The 23424-nt window shown below is 37.7% G+C and overlaps 4 protein-coding genes and 1 long non-coding RNA gene across 7 annotated transcripts in view; 3 read left to right on the top strand and 2 right to left on the bottom strand.

Moving 5' to 3' along the window:
* Positions 1-87: 87 nt before the first annotated feature.
* Positions 88-4900, bottom strand: LOC143360494 (uncharacterized). The gene is made up of 7 exons (XM_076799418.1): positions 4608-4900; positions 4422-4473; positions 4090-4136; positions 3968-4001; positions 3679-3785; positions 3487-3599; positions 88-3416 (listed from the first exon to the last, which is right to left on the bottom strand). Exons 1-7 carry the CDS (start codon positions 4661-4663, stop codon positions 3154-3156), a joined length of 672 nt encoding a protein of 223 aa, XP_076655533.1. The 5' UTR covers positions 4664-4900; the 3' UTR covers positions 88-3153.
* An 851-nt stretch (positions 4901-5751) lies between these two features.
* Positions 5752-9627, top strand: LOC143360724 (bis(5'-adenosyl)-triphosphatase enpp4). Of its 3 annotated transcripts, none has more exons than XM_076799829.1 (9): positions 5752-6720; positions 6790-7036; positions 7116-7214; positions 7295-7658; positions 7731-7940; positions 8021-8275; positions 8346-8442; positions 9232-9303; positions 9442-9627. In XM_076799829.1, the coding sequence occupies exons 1-9, from the start codon at positions 6581-6583 to the stop codon at positions 9533-9535; spliced, it is 1578 nt and encodes a 525-aa protein (XP_076655944.1). In that variant the 5' UTR covers positions 5752-6580; the 3' UTR covers positions 9536-9627. The 3 variants fall into 3 exon arrangements, with proteins under 3 accessions (XP_076655944.1, XP_076655945.1, XP_076655946.1); XM_076799830.1 differs by having other exon boundaries at positions 5754-6720; positions 9232-9299; XM_076799831.1 differs by lacking the exons at positions 9232-9303; positions 9442-9627 and adding an exon at positions 8607-8804 and having other exon boundaries at positions 5757-6720.
* A 2486-nt stretch (positions 9628-12113) lies between these two features.
* LOC143360450 (uncharacterized) lies at positions 12114-12674 on the bottom strand. The gene is made up of 2 exons (XR_013083276.1): positions 12400-12674; positions 12114-12317 (listed from the first exon to the last, which is right to left on the bottom strand). It is a non-coding gene; the product is annotated as an uncharacterized LOC143360450 (long non-coding RNA).
* Positions 12675-13466: 792 nt separating this feature from the next.
* Positions 13467-23424, top strand: part of LOC143360403 (venom protease-like) — a 49690-nt gene continuing 39732 nt past the window's right edge. The window contains exons 1-3 of the mRNA XM_076799193.1: positions 13467-13590; positions 13793-13875; positions 19016-19321. Of these exons, the coding sequence (XP_076655308.1) occupies positions 13809-13875; positions 19016-19321 (373 nt within the window). The 5' untranslated portion in view covers positions 13467-13590; positions 13793-13808. The remainder of the gene's footprint in view (positions 13591-13792; positions 13876-19015; positions 19322-23424) is intronic.
* On the top strand, positions 21389-22744 carry LOC143360407 (uncharacterized). Its single transcript, XM_076799202.1, has 4 exons — positions 21389-21529; positions 21610-21720; positions 22097-22257; positions 22333-22744. Exons 2-4 carry the CDS (start codon positions 21692-21694, stop codon positions 22452-22454), a joined length of 312 nt encoding a protein of 103 aa, XP_076655317.1. The 5' UTR covers positions 21389-21529; positions 21610-21691; the 3' UTR covers positions 22455-22744.

Raw genomic sequence — 23424 nt, 5'->3', positions numbered from 1 at the left:
TCTACAAATTTAAGATAAGTTACACGAGCTATTATGTTGTATTTCACAAAACTGTGCACATGAAAAGTAAAAAAAAACAAAAATACACCAGTTAAAAAAGTACGTGTATTTGCAGTACAAATGTAATACCAGCAATTCTATCGTTTGAATGTACCTCTTGGTTTCATACAAATGTTGTTAATTCCTACTGAAAGTTAATGTCAATTTATTGAAATGAGGAAACACCATACAAGCAGCAGCAGAACTCGATATCACCTTATGGGACCATATGGGGTGCTTGTTAATTGTATATGCATTATTCTGTCCTTTTGTGACTGATTTCCGGTTACAACACGTACGTGTAGTTGATTAAAGATACAAGGATATTTGGATACAAAGTAATTTTCTTCTTTTATCAGTTCTCGCGTGTACATAAAGACATAATAAAGTAACTATTTACTAAAGCATATAAATATAGTTGTTTATGACACCTATTGTTAATTGTTACACGTGTAATGACTTCATTTGCGAGTAATTTTGTTTCTGGATGTAAAGTCGATCGATGATATGGTATTTCCGAATATTCCATAATAAAGATCACGAGATTTACGATTATGATTGCACACGAAATCATTGCGAAATAAGAGAATATTGATACAATGATAATAAGTGTATTTAATGCACAAGAAAATGATGCATAGTGTTGCTTTTTTCTTACATATTGCGAACTCACAGTGACAGTGAAACACGTTTGTACATAAAATATATAAACAATATCATTTCGATTATTAATACTAGGCGCAGATAAAGGTATTCTTAAAGCCAACAATGATAAATTTTGTTTACAATTCCAAAATCGACACGATCATTTTCAATTATCCTTACAATTCAGTTACTTGTATGACGATGCAATCATGTACTGAAATTAATAAAGAAGAGCTAGTGAGTGAAGCTAGTGAAATAGCACGCATAAATGCAACTCGTACAAAGCATACTGTAAGAATATTTTGGCATAAAATAGTAGCCACGAGAAGACTTAATACTGAAAACACTTTTGGTCCCTATTATCTTAGAGCACTTAAAATTTTGTAGAAGCAGAAATACTTGTTTTGGCATGAATACTCACTACCGAATTACAATTCATATAATTAATCAAAACGTTTCGCAAATATTCTGTATGCAACTTATTCGGGGAAAAATTACGAAGATGCAATCCTTTCTTTGCTCTATTTTTCATCTAAACTCAGTTCCATAAATTCGAATGCTATTTATAATTTATAATATTAGAATCGTCAACGTATCAACTCTAGAAGGAGTAGATTGAAATAATTTCAATTATACATATATATCTTCTTTTATGTTGTTAGAAGCACCTTTATAATCTTCCCGATACTAAACAGTAGGTTCAAAGTTGTTTACAATGTTAAGCCACACACATTTTGCAGAAACGATACTTCTCTGTGCGTTCATTATGCAGTTCAAGCAAAATGTTTTGCCCTTCCGAAGTCGACGTAATAAATTAATTATGAGAGGCGAAATCCATCGAGTGCAAACATAGACATGGCACTGCGTCGTTAACATACCGCATCGCAACGCATCGTTATTATTATTAATATTATTTCTCGTTATTGTTAACGTTACTACAAACTGCGCTATTGTTGCATACATTTTGATTTGTTCATAAATTAATCGCAAGCTAAACATCTTAAATTTAATTATGCAATTATAACGGAGCATACCCGCGGCGAATATAATGTAATTAAGATTTAACGCGGTGTGTTTAGCAGTTACGAATTTTATATTTATTTTCCTCTATTGTAAACAGGGATCCTAACTTTAATCCGTATCAGACGAATCTTAAAGCCAGGGAACAGTAATTAATGATGATCTCCGTCAAGGGAAACAATAATTTCTATTAGGAAATCATATAATCGCTTTGGATTAAAAAGCAGTTACGATCCCTGATTGTAAGGCAGCCTACGTTTCGGTTCTCTTTTTAAAATTCATTCATGTCAATACGATCGACGGTCTATCTAAGATTGTAATCTAATTAGTTTGTAATTTAACCACAGTAGAAACAGGTTTTGTACACGCAAACACGTATCAACATTAATATTTCATCAGCACCACCTTATTTATTCCGTTCCCACATTCCAATCTTCCAGAGACTCGCGAGATTTCACTGTGACTAGACTATTTTAAAAGACTATAAGACAGCCCTCGTTTTGTATAAAATATGGTTAATTTAACATACGCTACGCTCCGAAATAAATTGTTTCCGGAATAAGCCGCGTTCAATTTTCGATCGCGAAAAATATATTGCATTAATAGCACCTGATGCATTTCAATTTTTACTTCTGCCTTTAATTCCTTCCACATTTTTTTCCCTATCTAAGCTAAATCGTGAATAATAGACTTCGTTTAAACGTAAAGATTCATTTGTCTGTTGCATACATAATATGCATTCTTTAACCGTTTGAAGCACGAAGTTCTTCGACTTGTCTTTAATACTATTTTTTTTTATAGGAAATTCGTCCGATAAGAAAGAATAAAAAGATCGCGTTTCTTAGACACGCGTGCTTCAAAAGATCGAAGTGATAAATTCTACGATACTATACAAGAATGTCTGCATAAAAGAAAGATGAGATCAATGACGCGCTCGCAATGCAGAAAATTATAGTAAAACTAATATACAATATAAAAGAACATGAATTCTTTAAATAGGAAGAAAAGTTATTGTCCGGCGAAAGTCGTACAAAATAAGAATAAAAACTGTAAATGCAATGATTGCATGGTAACAAAAAAAAAAAAAAAAAGGAGAAACCAATGCATAATACTCAAAATATTCGAGCGTGTAATACACTTGTGTACAAACGCAATAATATAAAGAATCACTTGGTTTTCTTAGCTGAATCATTTGCATTGCGTTTCCCGTTAATAATAAAATTCCCTCTCAATTCTATCGACTTATACAAGTATGTATACGTCGCTTGAAACAATATAAATATACTTTTATATTATTTCGGCACTACGAAACAGTAGAATTCTCTTTTCACTCTCTAAAAATCTTCCATATTTCTTTGTCTTTCCCATTTTAAACTCCACTGTTTACCCTTTCTCTATATAATACAAAAATACAAACAATCCTGTGTAATTATATAGTTACATTATTTATCACCTAGTGCCACTCCAATCGCCCGTCTCTTGTAACGCTCTGTCTGTTAATCTTTCTATCTCAGTCAAAAGCTGCTCAGTCTCTAAATCGACGCATACCATGTCTGCTTCGACCGGATCCCATTCTAAACTATTTGGCGTGGACACTCTAGACCAAGGAGACGCTGTCAAGCTAGAGGGTTGACTATTGTGAACCGATGTTTGAGTTATGGAGCCGTCGTTGCTTTCGACGTTCTCGTCATCCACAACCGGTAGGGGCAAACCTACAATTGTACATTTACATATTCGGTTTTACTGTCACTCTTACTGCTCTCCCCTATGTAATCCTTTTACCTTCGTGCTCCCATTCCAAGTCCAAAGAAGACCCAGGAGTAGAAGAGACGCATGCTTGTTGTTTCATCAACGTCCTCGCATCAAGAATTTGAAGCGGAGTATCGAGTCCAGAACTAAAGAGATCATTGCTCAAAAAAATTTGCATCTTCCATCGCATACATATACTGTATACAATTATCTCTATAAGTGTACCTTGTTGAAGCATTATTTCTTGATTGTAATCTGCTGTATTTCTTGGTTCCCTTTGCCCAACCACTATCTTCTAACAATTCCAATGTTACAGGGGCCCCATTTTTTTTCTACAAACATATCACGCAGGCCATTAAACGATTCTTAGCAAATCAAAGTATAAAGATACGCCGGCTTAACTGTAGCGATAGAAATCTCCATTAATACTAATAGAATAATTAACGATTAAATGCACAGTGACTTACAATGGTGAGTACACTACAGAAAAATGCTGATAGTCTAATCCAATTACCTTGAATCGATTTAAGGAGAGAAACGATAACAGGCTATCCGGGAAGCATAATAACAATGAAGCGTACAATTAATACAATTCAAAAATATGACATTGCCCTACAGCTAAGCGCAATTCCTTACGTTTTTGATTCTCTAGATTGATCCGCATCTCCTTTGTCATCTATAAACTACAAAAGAACATACATTGTGTACATTATAGTATAGATCAGGCCTATTCAACGATGGCTCGCAGGACAGATGTGCCTTTCCTCTTCGCCTGATCGGCAAGTCAGGCCAAGTAACTTGCCGGTGTAGCTGTCGTGGGCCTCGTGCCGAAGGAAAAGTCGAACATGGTAGGGACTGACTCACCGAGCAGGCGAAGAGGAGAAGCAACCACATCTGTTCCACGAGCCATCATTGAGCAGGCCTGGTATAGATTACATACATTGTACATCATTTGAAATCTTTCGTACCTCAACTTGTTCGTCTCCTTGGAAGGACATGCTGGTGTGCCTTTGGTAAAACCTTAAATTCGAAGAAGTTCTATGTCATGAAAGTGCATGGAATAGAACGCGTGAAATTTCTCCAATAGAAATCGTATATCGTTTCTTACGGAATGTTTAATCGTTAACGTTCTATGTAAAACGCGCATATCTAACCTGTACGATAAGGAGTCTGTAACTTTGGAGATACAGCGGCCGAAACAGGCCCCCATGACCTGTTAACACACGGCGTATCGCCGTCATCTAACTGATATAGGCGTTCAGAGATCAGTATTTAATTCCACGTGGTGAATGAAGGATAATAGGAAAGAAGGGCGGGCCTTCGGTCAGCGGTGAGCGGATATCAAACGCTCATCGCTTTGGTATACCAGCGGCAGCGGCTGTCAGTTGCACAGTGCATCGTGCATCGCGTGCACTCCTTGCTCACTCTCACGACTCTCACTGTGTGTGTGTGTGTGCGTGTGTGACTCTGTGCACTGCACAGTGAACAGTGTAGTGATGGAGAACTATCGATAATTATCGACAATCACCCCTATCGATAACTATCGATAATGGTTCATCTATTGGAAACTATCGACCTATGCTGTCTATCGATATTCCTTCAACACTAAATATCACACATGCTCGTCAACGTTTGTGTTAGTGATGGGCATTATCGACTAAATTCAACTATCGACTAATTACTATTTAGTTACTACTATCGAATATTTAGTCGATAGTTTTTAGTCGACTGAAATTTCGTTTTAGTGGTTACGTCTAGATTGCGGGCTATAGTCTATGCCTACATATATCACATATATAGTTTATATTGCATAAATAATTAAAGTATTTCGCATAAATAGCAATAAGATTTTAACATCTAATATGAATTAAAGTATTGAAATATCTATTACATATTTCATTACTTGCATATTTGCACGTCCTGTCATAATCATGTATTTCTAACCTTTTCGTTTCATCGTGTGACACTGACGTTTGAAATTTCAAGATGGCGACGTGTAAAACAGTCGACTGAAAATAGTAACCCAACCACTACTAAATTCAGTCGATAGTTTAAAAAATCAGTCGACTGAAAATAGTAGTTGGCTACTATCGATTTAGTCGATAGTTTTTAGTCGATGGTGGCCATCACTAGTTTGTGTGGCGAGCAGAAATATGAACACACATATTCATACATATTTTTTGATGCGAGGAAATATCACTATCCTTTCCCACGCTGAAAATTCATTCCAGTCTTCTTTTTTTTAACCCACTAAAAAACAGTTTTCCATTTTAATGATTACTCTAAATTTCTAGTGTCCAACATTCTCATGCGGGGACGGCTTAGTTCCGAAATACCCATCCAATATTCATAATGCATATTTGCGAGATATTATTGAACAAGAAAATGTTTGACGTTATGCATATATTTGAGGGAATAATTGTTTAAACGTCAATATGGTTTTTGCAGCGAAAACGGACTACATACATGTTTTATCATTAAAGAGCACGTTGGAGGCATTGCCGAATAATTTATGTGGAGAGCCGCGGTAATTGACCACCGACTATGCTAGATAGTCAAATCTGGTTATCATTTGAGGAATTGGACCTATCTGTTGATAAGGAAATACATACGTCAACCGGAAATTCTACAGATAAATTTCTTTTATCGAATTGTTCTCTAATTGATGCATTAGACGCGCCCGCAGTTTGGTATATGTATGTATGTATGGAAATTCCGAGACTCGCGCACTCGAAAGTGTTGTTGTCATTTCTCTTTAATTCTATGGTTCATGAGGGATAGCTGAACATTTGGCAAATGGTATTAGAGAAGGATTGGCAAACGTTTTCCATTCTTATCATGTCGGACTAGCAGCTGGAAAACTGTGGTCTTTGTGGTTTGGTGAATTTGTTCGAAACGTGACCGACAGAAATACGTGGACCCGCGTGACGCGATAAGTTTGTTTAGGGGAACGAATCTCAGATAACCGGAAGCAAATAAATTGCCCGTCAAAAGTTATCGGCTGTCACAAAGACAGTTTTATATCGAAACACAAATGAAACGCAACTCGCGAAAATTTTACAACCATGGGAAAAATCGTGCAATAACTGTTCTTTAAACGGAGTGACATCGTTCGAATATAACGAATATGTATATTGGAAGACAGTTCTCGGTCATGAATTCTGTAACGACGTTTACCTTAATATTTATTATTTTACTTAATGCCAGACATGCATTGTTGATATCGCAACATCCGAAATTATTGGTGGTATCTTACGATGCCTTCAGGTAAGGCCTTCTAAGCTCTGTAATCATCGGAGACTAGATATCGAAACTAATCTCATTTCCTGTTCACAGACACGACTACTTCAATAGAAATCTAACACCGTTCATGAATAAATTGAAACACGAAAACACTCACGCGGATTATATAAGGAACATCTTTGTCACAAAAACTTTTCCCAATCACCATTCCATGGCCACAGGATTGTACGCGGAATCGCACGGCGTGGTAGACAGCGAATTCTATGATCCTGCTTCAGGCAACACAACTAAATATTCTTATAATTTATATCATTATAACAACAGAGTGCTTCCTATATGGGTATGTAAAAATAATAAGTTTATTACGTTTGTCCTCGCATCTCGTATAATTTTTACTTATCAATTGTTATTTCTGGAAGACTATTAATGAGAAAGCAGGAGCACAAAGGAGAAGTGGCACAATGATGTGGCCTGGTGGAATTTTCGAATACCAAGGAGTTCCAGCTACGTTTTCACAGGTACCCTCGCTGCTAAATTGTCTTTTGTATGGCTCATGATTTTTCGCTCAATTGTTTTCTAATCACTTATCTTTGTTTAGAACTTCAACGAGACCATACCTTGGGAAGAGAGAATAGATACTTTGATATCGTGGTTTCTCCATCCTATACATCCGATAAACTTTGGTGTATTATACATCGAAGAGCCAGATTACCATGGGCATTTTGTCGGGATAAATAGTCCCGAGTTTGACAATATCCTGCGGAAGTTAGACAACCTAACTAAATATTTGCATTATAAAATAGAGCAGAGTGGTTTGCACGACTTGAACGTTGTTCATTTGAGCGACCATGGTATGGCAACCGTGAAACTGGATAGGATAATAGATTTGACGAAATATATAAACAGTTCTCACTACAAATTTGTGGGCAATTCGCCGGGTTTGCATATTTTCCCGAATCCTGGTACTTTGATCATTCCACGTAATGTGTACACCGATATATGCACAACAATGAGAAAATGATTCTGTCTTCTAGGCAAAGAAGATGCCATTTATCAAGCATTGAAACAAGCAGCAGCAAGAACAATGACGTTCAAGGTCTACAAAAGAGAGGAGATTCCTCAGAAGTATCATTACGGGAACAACACGCGTGTTGGTCCGATTTTTGTGATTGCAGAAGTGGGATATGCATTTCAGAATCTTCTAGAGGCCATACAATTTTATAAAAAGAGATTCAATATCACAGGTAATCGTTACAAGACGATGACATGTAGTTTCGAATTATTAATATACATATTATATTATACGCGCAATGTTTATTTATAGTAAACGCTGACTCAGAGTTTGGCTTGCACGGCTATGACAACGCGGCGATGGAGATGCATCCGTTCTTCTTTGCGAAAGGTCCTGCATTTATACCGGAATGCAAACTAGAACCTTTCGACAATATAGATTTATTCCCCCTATTTTGTGAGATACTCGACATAGAGTGCCCTATAGTCAATGGCACTTTGTCCCATTTAACTAAGTGCCTTAAAAAGCATCAAGAGGATATAACAGTAGTTGCTTTCAAAGTATTGTGTGAGTAATGATTACGATAATTATTGTCGTTAGCTTGAACTATCTTATTAAATGTTTATCGTTAATTAAGCCATAGCCGTCAGTATCTCGGTGATGTTGTTCGGGATTATCGCAGCGATAGTGATGCTTTATAGAAAGTCACGACGATTGGGTGCGAGGAGTTACGGGTAAGTATCCGCCCGGAACAATCATTTTATTTGTCGCGTTTACGATCAACAATGTAGAAAGGATAAAAGTATAGTCTTGACGAAGATAATTTTAATTTTTTTTTCGAAAGACGATACGTGAAAGATGCTATGCACTAATATAATGTGATGTTTTAATTTTTCAGGACATATTATCCAGTGGATGGATAATATGTGAAAGATAACATGCAGTAGATGAAATCTATACATATTTCGTATTACACGTATGATAGTTAAATCGAATGGGTTGAAAAACGAATTTTAAAAAAAAAACCGACATAATACATATAAAATAGCATTGCTGCAAAGAATAAATAAAGATTATCTTGATTTTATTTCCAACGTATAGTCTTATTTTTTCAGACTTTAAAAGATAGCGATATAAGAAGCTTTTTCTTTTTAATCTTGCATTAATTACGTACTAACTCACTAATCGTGTAATCGAAGATAAACTTTTAGAGCTCATACGCTATAGACGAGTGTACAATTTTACGCTAATTTTGATTAGGAAGTTATTTGGTAGATACCTTAAGTAAAACGTACGCGATGGTTTTAAATCGATCGATTACACATTGAACTACGAGTCAAGTCTTTTAACTAGAGCAATATAAGAGTAAAAACGAAATTTCTCATTTATATGCCAAGAAAATATTTTGCAAAAGGGTTCTTTATAGTCGACGCTTTCCTGTGGCATTTGTTCAATTTGTTCGCATCTTTACCATGAAGTCTGACAGCCGAAAGGCAAAATATAACGAAACCTTTTCTTTTTAGAAGAATACTGGAAGATTCGGAAGCACAGTACCTGTGGGATGAAAGTGACGATAGTCAATATCCTACTTGCAAGTAAATTTACTACAAATTTGTTCTCAAACTTTTACTTTCCGCTTGATACTTTAATGGGAGGGCTCGATTTCTTTTGCGCGCAGAAAACTGTTCTTCTGGACTCCGAAATATTAATGATTTCTTTATTTTTCTTTACAGATTAAACCATTTCGCAGATTTATTCATTATTTCATGCCACACGAATAGTAGAGGGAGCATTAAGTATAGGAAATCCCTTTTTCATTGTAGGTGACACATGAGTCACGCGTTTCACGGCCACATGTGGACACCTTCGAACACATATAAATGAGAAAAAGAGAGAGTGAGAGAGAGAGACAGAGAAAGGGAGAGAAAGACAGATAAAAAGAAAGAGTAACTTCTGTGATAACGAAAGTAGATAATCTCGGACGAATTTCTTTGAGTCGTGTACTTAAATATGCAATCGTATTAGGTTGTACTAATAGGATGTACGGCCGCTTTTTATCAATCTCCATCGATATACTTCCTACCTCCCCCCTCCCCCAAGGAACTATCATTTCTTCTAGGCATTATACATAATAATCATTGGTAAACTGAGGATGTTTATGCGGGACTACAATTTTGAATCGCCGATCCTTGAACACCGAGAACAAAATCCATAAACATCCACAGTTCATCAGATATAGCGAAAGCGAACACGCAATTTACACTTGTATCGTATTTAATATCAGTTCAATCCTTCAAGTGCTATGCTAGAATAATACTCATGGTAAATCCACAGAAACGGACGAACGAAAAAGAGATCAATGTGCACAGTATTACCCTAGAACGTAGATTGTAAAATAGCTCAGCATGTACATTGCCAACGGCACACCTCACGACATTCTAGACCAAGCAAATTTATTACAACTCTACACCGATTGTAAAATATTCGTATGTAAATATATCAGATGTAAATAAATTGCTGTTACAGCAAGCCCAACAATCGTCTCTCTTCAATTAAATTACGAATCCGATTATAGAAGATGACAAAGACGCCCCGCTGATTTGTTATAATGCCTTCTAACACTACATTTACGGAATATTAACACTATAGATTGCCGAATGAAAAAGATGGTATCTGGTAGTATTGGTGGTATTGTCTGATAACGAGGGTGATCAGATACCCATCTCCATAATTCTATTAAAAACCAACATATGTTTTAAAAAAGATTATTTAAGTAATAATTATATACATAGCAATAAAATCGTAAATGAGTCAAATTGACTCGCTCCGGCAATAGATTCGTTTCTTCGAGTACATATTGCAATAAAAATGGCTGAAAATCTAAATAACTATAATTTTGTTATTTTTACAACGTAATGTAACATATTCACTTTCATTCGAATTCCATGCATGGGAGGATGCATCGGATCGAGGTTGAGGTCATGCAACGTTTCGTACGGCGTCGAATTATGCAACCATTTAATAATAAGCATCGCACCTGTTATCGCGCCACCGCGAACGGCCGATCATCATCGTTTCTAATCAACAAGCAAAATCAGTATACCACAATGGGACTCGCGAGCAACCGGTCCGCTAATGAATAACGCGGTGTGATCAATCTTTGTTACAAAAGAACAACAATAATCCATGCGTTTTTACGGGGAAACCGCGACAATGGCATCGGATCGCCAATCAGAAGGCGACAGCGGCTCACGACGTACGAGCACGAAGAGATATTACAAATTCAAAATTAACTGGTGTAATCGCCTAATAAAAGATACGAGGTTCCGGTAGTATCGGGGAAGAAAGAATTCTTTAAAGATGTCTATTAATAGACATCACATATTTACATCAACACAAGGATGCGTTCTAACATTTTTCATTTACGTCTGTTAACATTGTAAAGATGCGTTCGCGAGGAATTATTCCACGAATTTATTTTGTTAGGTATACCCAGTAAACAATTTGTTTTGAATTTTGCACCAAAAATTGTCTCCAAATTCCTATCCATATGTTCCCGCATTAGGCTGGCAATTTGAGTGCAAAGTCTGCAGCCAAAATTCCATGGCAAATTGAAGCCAAACCTTGGCTTCGTTCAGCTTCGTTATAGAGGGCAGGTCGGTCGCACTAAGAGGGAACCTAACCTTGATCTGAAAATAAATATCGGGAAAAATCGGAGTGTAATACATTTATATACATATTTTATTCTTTATAACACATTTTTTACGGCGCTTTAACTTTCACGGCACATTGTGGTGTTTATGCGCCACTTTTGCGAACAAGGTTACGTCCGTTCTTAATGCGACGAACCTGCCCTCTATAACGAGGGCAGAACGAAGCCAAGGTTTGGCTCCAATTTGACATGGAGTTTTGCCTGCAAACTTTGTACTCAATTTGCGATCCATCTGTCTCCGAATTTGACTAGGAATTTGTCGACTTTGGGTGCCAAATTCTCATAAAATGGGCAAGTGTGGTGCAAACATTGCGCTAAATTTGCTTGTAACAGCATTTGGCTAACTGTTTAGACTCCTATTGACAACTTATTGAGCAAATTACTTTGTCATTTTATTATTACAAGACTGCGGATTTTTATGCAAAATATTTTTCATTGATCGTAACAAACAGCCAGATCTGCTTCCTTTTTTAATCATTTTAATGGATTGAAAGTAATACATTCTTGAATTCACGGTTTCAGTGATTGTAACTTTTTTGTAATCCGTAATTTCCTCCAAGAAGGAGAAAATTTATATATCTATTGCCTATATGATCTTTAATAGCCAAAACAGAATTTTATTTCGGTTTAAAGGATATTGTAGGGCAAGGGAAAATTGAAAAATGGCTAAAAATTTTGATAGACACGTTCTCGTTATTTTCGTGAAGTAACATAGTTGCTGGCGTTGAATATCGGCTGGAAGCATTTGAATATTCGGTCGATTTTATTTAAATCGGATAAGGACGGGACCGGATCACCTTCGAGTGACATAATTATTACCAAGGCCGTAGAAGTTTCTCCTTGTGCAGACGCTCCACTATCGTGCCGTGTGTCCGCTCTTCGTTGTCCCACGAAATTCTGAAAATCATCAGATCACAGATTTAGTCCAGCGGGCAGGCTGAGTGAGCGATAACGGGAGGTTCTCGTTAATTGACCCGACCTTGGACGAGAGATCACTGGAACGTCCAGCTGTCGGGGAAGTACCGAAAAATGGTGGAGAGACGATTGCCTGCCCGCGATACATAGGTAATTACGCGTGATTTTCATGACTGATCGTGACTCCAATGCCGTGCTCAGCCGAGCAGAACACGTCCTTACCGCGCGTCGAAGTCTCCACGAATTTCGACGCGCATGCCCGCGTCGTGCTCGCATAATCCGGCGATCGATCAACGATTTCTGAATCACAATAACGGGAATCTTGCTCGGGAAACGTTCCCCGAACTCGGCGGATTCGCCGGAAATACTTAAACTCTGAAAAAAACCGGTTTGTTTACGAGACAAAATGATGAAAAATTGTAAATCGCGTTCGAGATCTCACGATGTTGCAAAGAGTGTTCCCTCGCTATACTTCAGACGCAAATTGCACTAATTTCGCGGGACAGGTGCCGGTAAAGAAACAATTCCTAGAGCAATTGCGGTGCAAATGAGATAAACACCTTGATAAATTATTTTTCGCATTTGCGCGAACGCTTGTGCATTTGCATAACCATACGCCTGTTGTGGATTAGATGGATCGAAAAATAATGGGACGATCGGCGCTTTGTTGTCGACAGCTGGGAAAATTCGAGAGAGCCACGGGCAAAATGGCCGGTTTTATATTTGACGATGATTGAAACTGTACAAATTCATTTATGGAAAGTAGTGGAATAAATTTCCTTGTCCAAGAATTTGTAACAATCTTAATAGATTTAGGGTTGCCGTTTTTATAAGGCAATATTTACCAGATATTGTTAATGCTTGGTAGGTTTAACGCGTGTCGAGCTTGTAAACAAACTTGCGCGCATTACGTGTCGATACTCGTTATGCGGAGCGCAGTTTGTACACGCGTGGTAATTACCGCGCGCGTGCGTCACGCTTGACTAACGAGGGTTCGTAAGTGATTGGATATTATCCGGATGCCGAAACTACCGTGGGATTCCATTAGTTCATTCTTGTACCAGCTCCACGATGGCGGGAGGTGACAATTGAAATATATAATGAATAGGTTGGCGCGTAACTTTCAGTAGGCCATCGTACGCGTCGCAAGAAGGTTCGCGACAGTTAATCCCCATAGTTCTCTGACAGTTTCACACGCGGAGATCGGTGGATCTACCGATCGATTGTGCGGACTTCCGACGTCCAGTGGGACATCGTAAGTTCGCGGTACAACCAATTTTTCTGTGATGATTAGTTGAAGAACACCGGCGAACTATGCGATTCCGTGTCGGTGTCTTTCGAATGAGCACCTTTTAAATATTAAATTAGTGCATTTCTTTGAAATTAATCTTTGCTCTTGTTTTACTACTGCTACTACGTGGTCCTCAAATTGGTACACTTTTTCTTCTTTGTCTTAGAACTGTGCAGTCCAAAATGTTGTCCACGTGCGTGGTGTTGATTGGTGTGCTGCAACCACTCGTTCTCCTGGTATCCGCTCAAGGTTTGTGATTGAAATCATCCATTTAAAGCTTTATTCGCTCGCCCTTCGAATGCCAACTAAAACCGTCATGCAACCTTCGTCGTGCAACCGAGAAACGCAGACCTTTTCCCGGTGAGCCATCAAATTATCACAGAATGATCTGGCTTACGGTTTCGCCGACTTATTGTATTCCGCGAGTAGAGTAACTCAGCAAATCTGTGCTGTGTACTTGCTGTAAGATACCCGAGTACCCATGAGACACCCGGGTTACAGCAAAAATATCCGGGTTATCTCGTGAAGTAACCGAGTACCCGGTATCTCACGAGATGGCTGAGTGCCTGGGTACTCGAGCATCTCATGAGGTCTCACAGCTGGCTAATTACACTGTCCAACAAAATTAAACTTTTTTCGAGTTTTGCAATACCTGTTGGGTGATTCTTATACACTTTGTCATCCTAAACCCGAATCTGAAAGTAGAATTGCTCCATCACGCAACGTTTTCGAAAAATTTTGGTTTTTGTAAAAATGCCCGATTTTGATACGAAACTACGTGTTACGCAAAAACTAAACACGCGAGAAAGCTCAAATGAGAGTCAAGAGATAGAGGGGACTCTCCTCTACATATTCATATAGTCAATTATATTTTTATGTACTTCCTAATAGTTGTAAATGGTTGTTAAAGTTTGAAAATGTGCCGACGCGGGTACTTTGTACGCTCTATTTTTGTATTTATGTGAAAAATCCTTTATCTAGCAGGAATTTACTATACAGGAATGCATTCTACAGACATTTCTGGTAAAGAAACCATTCACGAAAAGTATTTGGTTCCCTTAATGTACGAGAAGGATCAGAAAATGTTAATTGACAGCGTGTGCGCGACGCGTTCGCGCCAGACGGCCATTGCAGCCTTTTCGCGACTCGCCAGGGCCGTCGCTATGCGTAGTCGACGTTGGTACCACTCAAGTATGTCTTTGCTTACTATGCTTAATTAAATACATTTTTTTTTGTCCTTTTGGGTGCCAATCATTACAAAAGATTATAAAAATACGAGTTATATTCACATTTCATTGTGGAAATGCTTAATAAAGAAAATTGACCGCAGCAATGCGGTGACTGGAAAATTTTATTTTCAGTAATTGTTGTCTTATTTTTGTAATTGTAATACCAATGGACATTCAAGATTCTTCCGATTAAAATAAGTCCAAACACTATGTAAATGGGACTATTTTTATCGATTTTATTGATCGAAGTACATAATTAAGACATAGATCGCTCTATATTAAATCGATAAAATCTCGCGGAAGTGTATAATTCAGCCGGACTGTTTTTGTTATATTCATGACGAAATTATTTTAAAATCAAAACAAGGAATACAATTCCAGCATTAATCTTTCATCAAGATATTTCAACAATGAAAAACGTTACAAAGGAAAAGACTTATGTGCGGATGCTTGCTGATTACTGCTGGACACTTATTATTGAAAATCGGGATACCAGGAACAAACGTCAAGCAAGGCGGAAACATTTTTAATTTGTTTACATCAGAAATAGGTAAGTTTTTGTATTCAATTTTCTTTATTAAGCATTTCCACAATGAAATGTGAATATAACTCGTATTTTTATAATCTTTTGTAATGATTGGCACCCAAAAAGACAAAAAAAATGTATTTAATTAAGCATAGTAAGCAAAGACATACTTGAGTGGTACCAACGTCGACTACGCATAGCGACGGCCCTGGCGAGTCGCGAAAAGGCTGCAATGGCCGTCTGGCGCGAACGCGTCGCGCACACGCTGTCAATTAACATTTTCTGATCCTTCTCGTACATTAAGGGAATCAAATACTTTTCGTGAACGGTTTCGTTACCAGAAATGTCTGTAGAATGCATTCCTGTATAGTAAATTCCTGCTAGATAAAGGATTTTTCACATAAATACAAAAATAGAGCGTACAAAGTACCCGCGTCGGCACATTTTCAAACTTTAACAACCTTTTACAACTATTAGGAAGTACATAAAAATATAATTGACTATATGAATATGTAGAGGAGAGTCCCCTCTATCTCTTGACTCTCATTTGAGCTTTCTCGCGTGTTTAGTTTTTGCGTAACACGTCGTTTCGTATCAAAATCTGGCATTTTTACAAAAACCAAAATTTTTCGAAAACGTTGCGTGATGGAGCAATTCTACTTTCAGATTCGGTTTTAGGATGACAAAGTGTATAAGAATCACCCAACAGGTATCGCAAAATTTTTTTGGTGTTGGACAGTGTTATTAGAGCACGAAAGACGAGTAGAATAATCGAGTAAAATATATTGTGATATTCATATTACCACGAGACGAGTACTTGGGTATCTCAGGAGATAACCGAGTACTCGGGTAGCTGACCATCTCGAATCTATGCTGTGTAGGCCGCAGTTTGTACCTTTACCCGAGTATGCGAGATACCCGAGTAAATATGTCATCAGCAGCGGTAGTAAATAGCTCTTCAAAGTGCCGGTTGTTTAAGACGATATAATATTGCGTGATTTAACACTGTTACGTAAGACGTAAAGTGAGACGGTCGCGAAAGAGTATTATCGATTCGAAGAAAGCCACTGACGAACGCGAGAAGGCCGGGATTCACTGGAGAATTAAGTTGACTCGGAGATCATACTAGTGAACGACGACTGGTCCAAATTATTTAAGGGTGGAACCTTGTGTAAATGGCCTGTTTTTCAAGAAATGTCGTTTGAAAAATGTAATGCGTAGATTGATTTAAAATTTGACGTATCATTTCTGAACGTTACAATGTGAACAATAACATTTTTTATAAATTTTAATCGTTAATATCAATGGCGGCTCGAAAATGACATCCTGGAATTGCGCTGTGCAGCGTACAGTGCACAAACATGATCTGAAACAAAGAAATCAAAATGGAATCGTCAGTTTATGCAAATACGCACAACATGACATGCCTCTTTTATTAAAATTTGCAAAATTGGAAAAATGGCGAAGTTTTGAACAAACAAAAAACGGATTTTCTGTTGATAACAATGTTTTAAATAAAAAATTAAAAAATCGGAGCTCGTCATGTTGCGGCCAATTATTTTTACAATATGCAGGGTGTCCCACATACATCGGAACACCTAAATATCTTTCGTATTTACAGTCCTATGAGAAAACTTCAGAGGACAAAGTGTTTTAAACTTCCACATTTCATCCGCTTCAATATGATTATTCTTGCTCAAGGTCATTTCAAGGTCAAAAAGGTGGTATCCACTAAATTCAGTGTTTTATTGTCTATCATGCTATCGTAAAAAAATATACTATTCCATTTAAAAAAACATCGGTGACCTTGAAATTTCATTAAGAAACACGACATAAAAAAGTTTTTTCTTCACCATTATAATTGCCCCCCTGCAATAGTGTCACTTTGTCCTCTGAAGTTTTCCGATAGGACTGTAAATACGAAAGATATTTAGGTGTTCCCATTTATGTGGGACACTCTGTATATACCAAGTTTCATAAAAATCGAGTAATCAGTTTTTGAGCTAGGTTGCACGCCGTGCGAAATTTGCCGTCTCGAGAAAAATACGTTCAAAGTTTGAGTAACATGAAAAACACACGTAACGTGTTTGTAGATCGTGAAAAAGTCTTAATACGTTTGAACTTACTACGGTTTTTTGCTAATCTGCGATTCCAGGGTCATACAACAGATCTTCCCCTTCCTCAAAGATTTGTACTTCAGCCGTGTTTTCTTGTTATCGAGAAGCACGAGCCTTTCCGACAAGTATCCGACTAAGTGTGCCGCTCGGCCCAATACAACCGATTACCTCATTTTGAAAATAACGTACAAGAACATCTCTGATCACTTTCTAACTTCTTTTATCATATTCTTGAGGAAATTTTCTATCGATTTAAACAAAAAAAAAAAAAAATGCTCAAAAATTTCATTTTACACAAGGTTCCCCACTTAATTTTATGGAGCGCTATTGACTTGCTTGTGAGGCGCTGACACTTACAGGGATTATTACCTGGATATTAACCCATTTGCATCATTAGCGTATACATACGCTCAATTTTCCTGATCACTATCACCAGAGCGTATATATACGCTCAATTTATTTTTTCTTATAATGCTGAAATATGAAGTGCTTTTACTTGTACTCATTTTTCTACTTTAATATAATAAAAAAAAAAGTTTGGTAATAAAGGCCGTCTTTTCATATTTCCTTATGATGCAAATGGGTTAAGAGCAACCTGGATGTAATTTTATGTTGTGCAACTCTGACGCATAACTGTCCGAATTTGATCAACTTCCGAACATTCGAACAGGAAAACCAAGCGATCTAAATAATGTCAAAGGTCGATCAGAGTCGATATATAGTTGCGTGTTAGCATGCGTCGCGATAATACTCGGGATTGTAGTAATTCGTGTCAGAGGAATCTGGTTCAAGTACTGAACATTCTTAGGAAGATTAAACAACCTACGTATGCGCGCGACAATAGCGAACGATTTTTCTGAAACAGTCTACAGGACGGAAACAACGGAACAAATGATACATAGTAGAATACGCATTGTAGTTGTATCACGGCTCTGGATCGTATACAATTCACCTCTAATTGCGAAATAATTATTGAGGATGTATGTACGCTATTCGTGATCGATAAGATTCCTTTTCTTGCCGTGCACGGTCTCACGATCAGGCTCTCTATTTAATCGTAATTTACTCGAGCAAAGTTTTACAACAGCTGACATTTGGACAACGTTTTCATATTTCTACAGAATCGCGGAATAGCACGTTCGTCGACGACCAATCGACAGGCGTCGAACACTAATCTGAATTCACGAATTTGCCTGATCCGCGTCTTCCGCTCGTACGGTTACGTAATCCATAAATATATTTCCATGATATTTTTTTTTTAGAACGACGAGTCGATTCCAGGAATGAGTGGAATCTGGTTAATATTCGACTGTGTATTTTCCTTGACTTGAAACATTGAATAAACATGGATGAGTTGTGTACAAAAAGACGTCGAGTAACTGGTCGTTAAGAAAGTGACTCATTCCGTTTGTGTAATATATGCACAGATTCCTCCAAGTTTTATACGACTTGAAAATCTTGGTCGAGAAAATCTGTCATGAGATAAGGAATTGAAAATCTGTGAATTCTTCCGGCAGGTTCGATCGTGGGACAACAGTGCAACACCCCGGACAACGAACCAGGACGGTGCAACAGCATAAACAATTGCCCGGTACTGTACGAGCTGCTGAATCAGCAAGGTCTCGGAGCCAGAGATTATGTGAGACGATCGCTTTGCGCTTTTGAGAATCGCATCGCGATCCTGTGCTGTCCCACGGGCGAAACGAACCCTGGAGGTAACAATGAATTGACGACAACCCAGTACGGTCCGTTGCTACCACCACACTGTGGCTCCAGCAACGAAACCCACACCAGAGTGGTCGGAGGAATCCCTGCGAAGCTTGGTGAGTCCTCTACTTCTAAAAACCAGGGACCATAACTGTTATAACCAAAAAGAAAAGAAGTTATGGAATAACAAGTGTTTCATCGACTAAAATCGTATCGGTTACAAATAAGGATTGTAAGTAACCGAAACTTTGTTCTCTTGTTGGTAAATGTTGTCGTTGAGAGAAATTCAATTCGATCACTTATAACAGTTATCAATGAGAGAAATTTATTTCTATCGCTCATAACAGTTATTGATCAAGGAAATTTGTAATAGATATTATTAAATAGTACAACTTTTAAATGGTAGACAATCAATTATTTGATAAATTATTTATCCATAAAATTTGACAGGAGATTCGGGATAATAAATGAAATATATTATTATCACACTTTGAATAAATATATATTAATGGTTAAGTATAACATGTGCATTGCGCGGCAGCGTAAGTGTGACTGAGTTCATCTGAACAAAGACGAACAAAAGAACTGTTTGAATCGTTCGCGACACGCACGCACCCATCTACTACACATATGCGCATGTCGATAATGTAGGGCTCCATGTATTGTACGGATTCTCTTACATTTTCTTACAAAATTAATTGCTAAAATCAAAATTTATTGTGGCAAACACGAGTTTTTCCAAATTTTCTCCTGACAAATTACACCGCAAATCATCTAACGTTAATTTTAGAGCACAAAAGGTTTGCTCAACGCTAACGTGAGTTGCGGGCACAGCGTGAATTATGCACGCTAGTTTTGATAAATACGGGAGTCTATATTTCCCATTTTCCAAGTTGAACAAATTTTGAAAAATTTTTTTGTCAGAGTTTGTGCTGTTGTTATAATCTGTTGATTCGGGTTGTCATACGGAACCTTCTCAACGAATTTCACAGGCTTGCTCTATCCGCAACTCAGTGATTAAATAAGCAACTGAAATGAATTTTCTCATCAATAATTACTATGAACAAGTGAAAAGATATTCGATCGTCGATAATTGTTATAAGCGATCGAAATGAACTTCTCTTATCGATAACTGCTTTGAGAAATCTAAACAGTTTGTCTTCATCGATAACAGTTATCGAAGAGGATCCAATTTTATGGACACTAATAACTGTTACTTGTAAACAAAAAGTGTAAAAATTGGTATTTTTTAATCATTTTGTTCTTCGAATTTTTTCTTCATATTTTGCCGTAGATTATCTTAAATTTCAATAATAATCAACTTTTTATTAACGGTTTTTATCGTAGAAAATTTTAGAATAACTGTTATTTTTGGTCCCTGAGAAAAACCAGTGTTGGAATGTTTCAAACCAGGTATAGTTGCAGCATCTTTATTAATATCTAATGAAAGACTTGGTCCCTGGGCATAAAATTAGTGCCACTCACAATTCTTGATGTCTTTCGTGTTTCCAGTAAACTTGAGGGGCCTGAACGGAATTATTTTTGACACGTTAAGTGCCAAATATCAGCCCCAGAGATTCTTACAAAATCAGAGTAATTTAATTAATAAAACTAAAAGTAGAAATTTAAAATGTATTGTAGTATATGCTGTTTTAACCCTTTTGAATTCGAAAGACTAATAAAATTCGGCTTATCTGGATATCTCATAATAAAAATGAATTTCTACACTCAACCAAAAATCACTGTCAGTCATATGTGACTGACGTTCCTGTAGCCCTATGGCCAAGCAACTCTCCCGACACGAATCCTATTGAAAACGTCTCAGGTTTATTAAATTACGTTCTGGCCTTTCAATTCCATCGCGAAACATTTGGAAAATTATAAATGGCCCTAATTTTTTGGCCGAGGACTTTATGCGTAGCAACGCTAACTTTCCTTATAGGACTAGTTACAACATTTCTACAACTGATCCTCCTTCCTAGACTTCTTTTTCAAACAGTTAGTAAAAGATTGCTTCTGTCCAGGTGCCTGGCCCTGGATCGCAGCTCTAGGGTTCCGCAGCAAAAACAACCCCTCAAAGCCCTTGTGGGGCTGTGGAGGAACCTTGATATCGGCTAGACATGTTCTGACCGCAGCTCACTGTGCAGTGGTGGAGAGCCTGTACATGGTTCGCATAGGAGACTTGGATTTGGCACGAGACGATGACGGAGCTCATCCGATCGAAGTCGATATCGAGCAGAAGATCGTCCACCCTGGATACAAGAAGTATCGATACGTCAATGACATAGCTGTCCTCAGGCTGGCACAAGACGTGCCATTCTCCGGTTAGTCCTTCTCGCTGTTGTATCGATTAACTATTTGTTAATTTTCGTTCTTGATTAACGTGTTTTCACCGATTTCTCAGATAATCTTCATCCAATTTGCCTTCCGGTGGACGAGAGCTTTAAGACCAACAATTTTGCCCGGAGGTTCCCGTTCGTCGCTGGATGGGGCGCCACTTCGGACAATGCTTCTGGTAAACGAAACAAAATGACAATAATTGAGTAGCCGACTGCGGATCTTTTTGCAAATTTTTCTGACAAATTTATATATGCGCAATCTCTTTCTTTTACTGAAAGTAAAGTTCTTTTTTTGAATACGTTATAAATCTTCACATTTTCAACAACTTTTTCCTGTGCATGATAGTGATTCTCGGTTAGTTTCTGTTCATACTTGTCGATATGTGGTATATCCAAAAATCATTGAAATTGGAGGTTGAGTAGCTGTTCTGTAGGTTCACCAAGATGTCTTTCGTGGTGACAGAACAATTTGTATTTTCGAAACGCATAAAGACCCGTGACCTAATTCGAAATGAACTCTGTTGAATTAATGTATTTTCTGTGTTTCTGCAGTGGATATTTCATTCGCACACTCGGACCAACTGCTGGAAACGCAGCTACCTGTGGTGAGCAACGCAGACTGCCAACAGGCATTGTCCAAGTTCAGGGCAGCCGTGATCGACAACCGCGTTCTCTGCGCTGGATTCGCTCAGGGTGGCAAGGACGCCTGTCAGGTGAGATAATATTCATTAATTCGGACGACTCGTTTCCACGATTGCAATTATTATTAAAAAATGAATGTGTACCAGGGCGACAGCGGAGGACCTCTGATGATATCCACGCCCCAGGATCAATTCACCTACTATCAGATCGGAGTTGTTTCGTATGGCCACGGTTGCGCCCAGGCAGGATATCCTGGCGTTTATGCTAGGGTCACCGAGTTCCTCGATTTCATTGTCTGGGCTCTGAAATGATTAATAGACAATCAAATTCTGACTTGTTTCACACAAACAAACCGGGTCTTTTTCGATTATTGAACTGCTCACAAGTATTATGCAAAAAGAATTGAAATGTACGCAGCTTTGAAACTGTTTCGTATACTTGCGCATCCTCCTTGTCTCTGACGCGTTATCTGTAACATTATACACAATTTTTTAATTGTTGAGGAAAAGTTCGTTCAAGGACTAGACTCTTCATTCACAACCATAAAAATTGTCTTCGTCGTGGAATAAACCTTTGAGTAAAGTACTTTGTCATTGTATTATTATATCTAACTATGTTAGACTGCGGATTTTTATGCAAAATATAAATTTCTTTCATTGATCGCAGCAAACAGAAGCCAGATGGACATCTGCTTCTTCTTTTAATCATTTCAATGGATTGAAAATAATACATTCTTATATTCTCTTAATAGTATTCAAATGCATAAAAATTCCTAGTCTAATTTTAAAAGCGTACCTTCCCGACTGATTCCTCAGAGTCCCAAGCATAACTTACCCAATGAAATTCCGTGTAATAATCGACAATTGCCCTAATCCATTTGCATTGATTAACAAATTAGGGTGCAGTTGTGTCATAAGAATTCACGCGTGTGAACGTTATCACTCCTGATAAGGCTATATACGAGCAATTTATTCGTTCGCGTGCCAATCGGGAGCGTTAGTCCAAATATTCAGCGTCATATGTCAAGATGTTCCGTTGCCAAGGTTTAAACAAATTTAAAAGTTTAAATAATTGTTCAGGGTTCAAGAAATTCCGCAGAAGCATGTCGTTCACGACGCACAGTGGAAATCAGCGGAATCCAGCGGCTCAGTGGAATTTATCTGGAAAAGCTGGCCGAAATACAATTTTTCGAATGTTGCGTATAATAAGAAATTTTGCAAAAAATTTTGCACGTGATA

The sequence above is a fragment of the Halictus rubicundus genome, chromosome 13, assembly GCF_050948215.1.
Source record: "Halictus rubicundus isolate RS-2024b chromosome 13, iyHalRubi1_principal, whole genome shotgun sequence".
NCBI classification, from domain to species: Eukaryota; Metazoa; Arthropoda; class Insecta; order Hymenoptera; family Halictidae; genus Halictus; species Halictus rubicundus.
The sequence above is the reverse complement of the archived record's forward strand: the minus strand, read 5'-3'. Positions and strand labels throughout refer to the sequence as shown.